We start from the raw sequence: 6,807 nt of genomic DNA, 5'->3' as shown, positions 1-6,807 counted from the left end.
TTTTTATACATATATAAATGCATAGATATATCTTTGAATGTATTTATAATGTAGTTTCATATTTTTAAGTATACAATATGTTTTATATGAAATATATATATATATATATATATATATATATATATATATATATATATATATATACTAAATACGTTTAAATACACTATTTATATGTCTTTATACATATAAATAAGCAAAAATCACCTTTATACATAACGTATACATATAATTACGTATAAAAACTTACTGATGCGTTTTTTTTTTATTTATAAAAAATATATTTATACGTTTATATATGTATTAAAATGTTATTTGTATGTATTTAAACATATAAAAATGTATTTATACATATGTACCATATAAATATTTATATGTTTATACATATAAGCATATAACTATTTGTTTTTTATATATTTTTATACATATAATTTTACTAAAAAGGTCTTTATACATAATTTATACATATGAACTTTTTAAAAATGTCTTTATACATAATGTATCCATATGAATACATATAAAACGTCTTGATATATTTTTATATGTACAAAAAATATTTTTATATGTTTAAATACATATAAAACGTCTTGATGCATGTTTATATGTATAAAAAAGTTTTACACGTTTAAATATGTATTTTGAAAGTATACATACACTTTCAAATATAAAATGCATTGTTAAATGTCTACATACTTTTTAAATATATAAATTCGTTTTCTAAATATATAAATACCTTTAAAATTATATTTATACGTTTAAAAATATATTTACACATTTAAGAACATATTTAATAATATATGTATAAGTTCATAACAATAACAATAATAATAATAATAATAATAATAATAATAATAATAATACCTATTATTTAAAAGTTCCAGAAAGATACACGTTAAATAGATTAAGTTCGAAGTGAATACATAAAAGTCCTATTTTGGCGGTTAAAGCTCCCAATGGGAGACCCAAGTTCGAATACCCCCATGCCCCCATTCTATTCCCCCTTTTCTCTTGAAGACACGAGTCATTGATACTAACTTGGCAACCCATTCAACATCTTCGTCCAATGAGGTAAGAATGACTGACTTTTAAAGGAAAAAACCAGCTAGAAGCTAAAAACTAACAAATTAGCACATAAAATCAAACTTTAAGCAAAAACCAACAAAATTTTAAAAACGTTTTAATAACATTAGATCCAAATAAAAATTTAACCCATTTCCAAGCCGGATTAAAAACCCTCTTTGCTTACCCATGATGAGGCAATGATGATGTCATGGGTTGAGAACTTGAGATTGTAAACAATATGGGTGTCCTAGCTGGGCCTTGGGTCTTTTGATAGTCTAGTAATCAAATCTTTAAACCCAATAATAATAACTAGTAAAGCAAAACCATGTTCACCTCTGCTGCTACAAGCTTTAGGGTCTTCAACATACTCAAATGCTCAAAATACACCTTTCTACGCACCACCACCTACATGGCTGCGCCACCCTCAACCACCGTCTATTCCGGTGCCCTCTCTATTGATTCTTCCGCCGATGCGTCTCCTTCATCTGGAGACCATGGAAGATACATCAATGAAGCAAGACCCACGTCACCCATCACTATTAGCCTACAAGAATGGCAGGCTTGGGGTACTGATTCCCCATTACCCACACAAGTGGCGGAAATCGTCGAGGAAATGATTGTTTCAGAAACAGAAAGCGATGCCCAGATGAAATTTGGTGGACTTGGTGGTAAGCTCAAGGTATCAGGAATTCAAACCCTATTTCCATTTTATCGATTACAAATCATCAATTTAATCAAGTTTTCGTTCAATTCTGAACGACGGGTGTTTTATATTTCGACGCCTTATCTTATATCCATCACAATGTAATACCCAAAATCATTCTAGAGCAAATTGATTTGTGTAAGTTGTAACTATGCTAATGTTCAGGGGGACTTCAAGACACAAGAAGATAAAAAACACAGAGCAAAATACAGGGCTTTAGATGATTCTGAACAAAAGCTCCATTTCTTTTCAGCTCGACAAATAGCATGTCGTTTACTCGGAAGCAGAGGTTACCTTTGCCAAAAGGTTTATCATACGATTCACTTCCATAGCTATAGTCTCTCCTAATCGTCTTATATCATCTTTGATTTTCTTAGAAAAACAAGTCTGTATCTTTTGTGGTTTTAATCGAATTATTACAGTGTTGGCTTCCTCTTGAAGATTGCATGTGTTTGAGTGTTGTGCCTTGTTCTCTTTGGCATAGGATGCGGTTTTGGTTATATATGCATCCAAAGGTATATACATAATACACTAATCACTATTCACCGATTTTTTTTATAGCAAATTGATTGTTTCTTTTTAGTAATTTGAGATGATCTTGTTACTTTTGTAGGATTTCTTGAGGCAAAACAACACAGGGAAGTTATTATGGCAAGTATTTGGCATTAATTCAGCCACATTATGCATATATGGGATAGCTGAACATGAAGAAATAATGTGGAAAGCATTCATGCATTCAGGTTTCTTCTTATTGATCTTCCACTTCAATAAGAATAAAAACTATTTATATTTCAATGTTTTACTTATAATTTAGAAACAAAAAATTTCAGGGAGAAATAATGTTTGGTGTCTTTATCCAAATAAGAATGCACCTACAAAGTCTGTTGAAGATAGCTTTAATGGAAATATGTCAACAAGTTTTCTTCATGAACAACATTCGGTACTTTCACTTTAATCCTTTTGATATTTTATTTTTATTTTATTTAATGGACTTAATGGGAATATGAGTTAATTGGGTAAGCTATATGTTTGTGTTTCCTTTTAAGAATGACTTAAAAGTTAAAAGAGAGAAGTAAGAGAAATGAGAATTCTCAATTAAGGGTGTGTCATATTTAATTGATCATTTATAGGGAAAGAAGGGCTAAATAGTAAATAATGCATGAAATGACAATGTTCTTTCATTTATTTTTGTATAATGTCATTGTCATCAATACTTTTGTTTCTTTTTATTACAAGTTTACAAATTGTACTTTCAAAATTTATTTTTCTTATTATACTTTGAAAAGTTTACTTTATTATAGCAATGGATTTTTTTCTTTCTATAATTAGATAGAATGCTATAACATTGCTATTTCTTGCATTTAACCATAAAGTGATAAAATGCTCGATTTTTATACAGACAAATTCGAGTGAAATAATGAACTTTATCTTGATTGATGGTACGTGGAGCAATTCCGCTGCAATGTTTAGGCGTTTGAAGGTAATTGATTTTGTGGGACCCATTTTAATTTACTTAAAAGAGTAAATTACACGAATGGTCCCTATGGTTTGGGGTAATTTGCGTGCTTGGTCCCTAACTTGTTTTTTTAACTCAGAAGGTCCTTATTGTTTGTTTTTGTTACGTGTTTGGTTCTTGTCTTACCTAAAAAGACTAATATTTAAATAGGGAAAAATGGTGGGATAGGTAAAGTAAGGTGGGGGGGGGGGGGTTGGGGTTAGGGGTTTATTTAAATAAATTAAAAAATCAAGGGCAAAATAGTTTTTTTAGGTAAGACAGGGACCAAACGCGTAAAAAAAACAAACAGTAGGGACCTTCCGAGTTAAAAAATAAGTTAAGGACCAAACGCGCAAATTAACCTAAACCATAGGGATCATTCATGTAATTTACTCTACTTAAAAATATCTTATTCCAAATTTACTTAAAACCTTTTTCTACTTTGTTTAATACTTTTTCAGTCCTATGAAAATTGCAATGCTTCTTTTGTGTACATTTTCTTAAGATTAAAATTTAATGAAGATACATAATTGAGTTAAACCTTTTGATTTGGTCACTAAACTATTATTGTATTATGATTATGATAATAATAGTGTGGGTTTTATGCAGAAAAGTCCCATTATTTTGTGAAATTTTTTGATAAAGTGCTAAATGTTTCTTTTTTTGAACAACAAAGTCCCATTATTTTGGGAAAATCACATAATCTGTCATTTCCTCTTCAAATAAAAAAGAGGATGCTTTCGTTAATTTAGGCAAAATGTTAAATAATTGGGACTTTTCTATTAAAAAAAAATCAGGACTTCATAATTTTTTTCCCCAAAATATTGAGACTTTTCTGCATAAAACCCATAATAGTGCAATGGCTTAATCAATAATAAAATAGTAATTGAATGGCTAAATCGATAAATTGGTGAAAATATGTTGTACCCTTATGTATTTTATCTATATGTAATTTGGAAAAATGGTTAAAAAAGTAATGGTTTTCTAATCGCTAGAGAAAATAGTCTAGCAACCAAATCTACAAAATATTGAAAATACAATTGTTTTGTTTTTTTTTTCTTTTCTGGAAACTTTCTATAATAAATTGCTCGTATTGTAATTCCAAGAACTATACAATTGATTTATGCTATCAAGATATTTTTCTTGTCTTTATTCAAGGGTAATTTAGGTAATCATTAAAATAGTCCGACGTTCTTTTTATATTCTTATAGGAACGAGCCGATTTAGTATGGGGGGAAGATCTTCCGTGCATCTCACTCACCACAGGCGTATCCGCAATGCATAAACTTCGGTACGGTCCATTCATTTTTCTTACAGGACAAAACAGAACAAGTTGTACTGTGTTTGACATGACAGATGTCAAGTGAACAAAAGTTGTACTTTTTTGTCCCACCCAATAAGTTGGTACTGGGATGTGCTTGCGCTCTTGATTTCTGTGTCTGTGTAAAAGACGTAAATGCCCTTATCATCCTGAGACTGTCAAGTTAATTTTTTGCAGGCCGCAACCATCATGGGACCGGACGTGTACAGCCGCAGCAGCGATTGGGCTGCTAGATGAGTTACATCTTATTTCGGAATTTGAGTCATTAGGGTTGAATAAACAAGCGGAAGCAGTTGAGAATAGTGTAGATGTGTTATTGGCATCACTTACGGGTCGAAGGCTTCGTATGGGTCGCTCCATTACTCGTAGACTAAGACACCATGATGACATTTGTTAGTTTTGTTTTGTTTTTTTTTTTTTATTTTAGAATAAATACTTGTGATCGTAATTGAAAAAAGAGCACAACAATGTATACAAATCTTGCAAAAAATGAAGTTGGTATTCGTCTTTTCGTCGAAACTTACAATATTTTTGTAGAAATCTTTTTTGTATTTGAGTAAATTGCAAAATTGGTGTGCAGTTCGATTTTTTTTTTTTTTTTTTTTTTTTTTTTTTTTTTTTTGCATGGTCAGTCAATGCATAAATACATAAAATATGAGAATAACACAATTTCATCAATTGATGAGTCTCATCAATAAAAATAGATTCACTAGCTAGAAAATTTGTCAAACAAATCCAAGTAGTGACAAAAACATGTCTCATGATACAATGAGTGGAGAAATTACATACCGTTGATGTTTAGTGATAACGAAAAACAATATAAAAGAGGGTATACAACAAACATCATGTAAATTGTTAGTGTAAAGGAAGAAATCATACATGTGAAGGTTTGTTCAAACTCGAATTATCTCATCTTTAGATATAGTAACATTAAGGCTTTTCTTAGCGGAGGAGGGAATAACCAAATACAAGTAGCAAAGCCCTAGAATCATTTAACATGTATGAAAAATAACTTTTTTAATTTTGAATGGGAGGATGCTTATAAGTTTTAGAGTAAATTACACGAATGGTCCCTATGGTTTGAGGTAATTTACACGTTTGATCCTTAACTTATTTTTTTAACTCGGAAGGTCCCTACGGTTTTGTTTTTGTTGTGTGTTTGGTCACTGTTTTACCTAAAAAGACGATTTTGACCTTGATTTTTTAATTTATTTAAATAAGTTGAGGTAGGTAAGATAAGATAATGTAAGATGGAAGTGGAGTTGGGAGTGTGTTTATTTAAATAAATTAAAAAATCAATGAAAAAATAGTCTTTTTAGGGAAGACAAGGACCAAGCGCGCAACAAAAACAAACAGTAGGGACCTTCCAAGTTAAAAAATAAGTTAAAGACTAAACGTGCAAATTATCTCAAACGATAGGGACCATTCGTGTAATTTACTCTAAGTTTTATCCTTTGAAGTTGGCTTTAACCAAATAAAAACAATGACCCATAAAAATTAAAAGGTTGCGAATGTGGTGGTGGTGGCGGAGATTATGACAGATGTGGTGGTGGTAGTTGTGGTTGTGGTGGCAGTGACGATGATGGAGGTGGTGGAAAAAGAAATATTATCTTATAATTAGAACTTTGAAAAAGTCTTTCAAAATCAGAAGTTACTTTTTTGTCTTATCGAAAAAAATGTCAAAAATGAATTTTTATGTCTTTTGTCTCCTGAAAAACAAATAACATTTTCTTTAAATGTCTTTCCACCGTAGACAAAATAGGTTTAAAAGACTTTTGGCAACAAACAAACTCCAACTTCACCTTGACGTGCATTTTTCTTTTTGAAACGGAATATAGATTTTATAAAAGCAAACCAAGAAATAATAAGTTAGAACAAAACAAAAGTTCCAACATTACAAGAAATAAAAAATATAGTTTTGTAACCATGACACCCGATCTAAATTAAACTTAGCCTTATTCAAAAACTAAATAAAGAAAAAGAAACTATATCATAAGACCTTTTTTTTTGTTGATCTCTACCAAAAACTAGTCTTATTTCTAATCCAGATCTTTAACCAATCAATGTAAAAACTTCTTCCAAATTTCTTTGTTCTGCATCAACTCCTATCCACTATTATCCGTACACAAACCCGACCCAATAGTCAACAGATAAGCGAAGTAGGCTGATTTTTCCGGGCCATGCAAAACATAGGGCCCCATTTTTGTTGGTATGTAAAAATGTAATGTA

General features: G+C 30.4%; 1 protein-coding gene across 1 annotated transcript; it reads left to right on the top strand.

The window, feature by feature from the left end:
- The first annotated feature begins 1,363 nt into the window (after window positions 1-1,363).
- On the top strand, window positions 1,364-5,157 carry LOC111905636 (uncharacterized). Its single transcript, XM_023901327.3, has 8 exons — window positions 1,364-1,738; window positions 1,928-2,068; window positions 2,185-2,277; window positions 2,376-2,502; window positions 2,593-2,702; window positions 3,162-3,242; window positions 4,469-4,548; window positions 4,756-5,157. The coding sequence occupies exons 1-8, from the start codon at window positions 1,385-1,387 to the stop codon at window positions 4,973-4,975; spliced, it is 1,206 nt and encodes a 401-aa protein (XP_023757095.1). The 5' UTR covers window positions 1,364-1,384; the 3' UTR covers window positions 4,976-5,157.
- Window positions 5,158-6,807: the final 1,650 nt, after the last annotated feature.

The sequence above is a fragment of the Lactuca sativa genome, chromosome 8 (assembly GCF_002870075.4).
Source record: "Lactuca sativa cultivar Salinas chromosome 8, Lsat_Salinas_v11, whole genome shotgun sequence".
NCBI lineage: Eukaryota > Viridiplantae > Streptophyta > Magnoliopsida > Asterales > Asteraceae > Lactuca > Lactuca sativa.
Note: the sequence above shows the minus strand (reverse complement) of the source record. Positions and strands in the feature narration are given on the sequence as shown.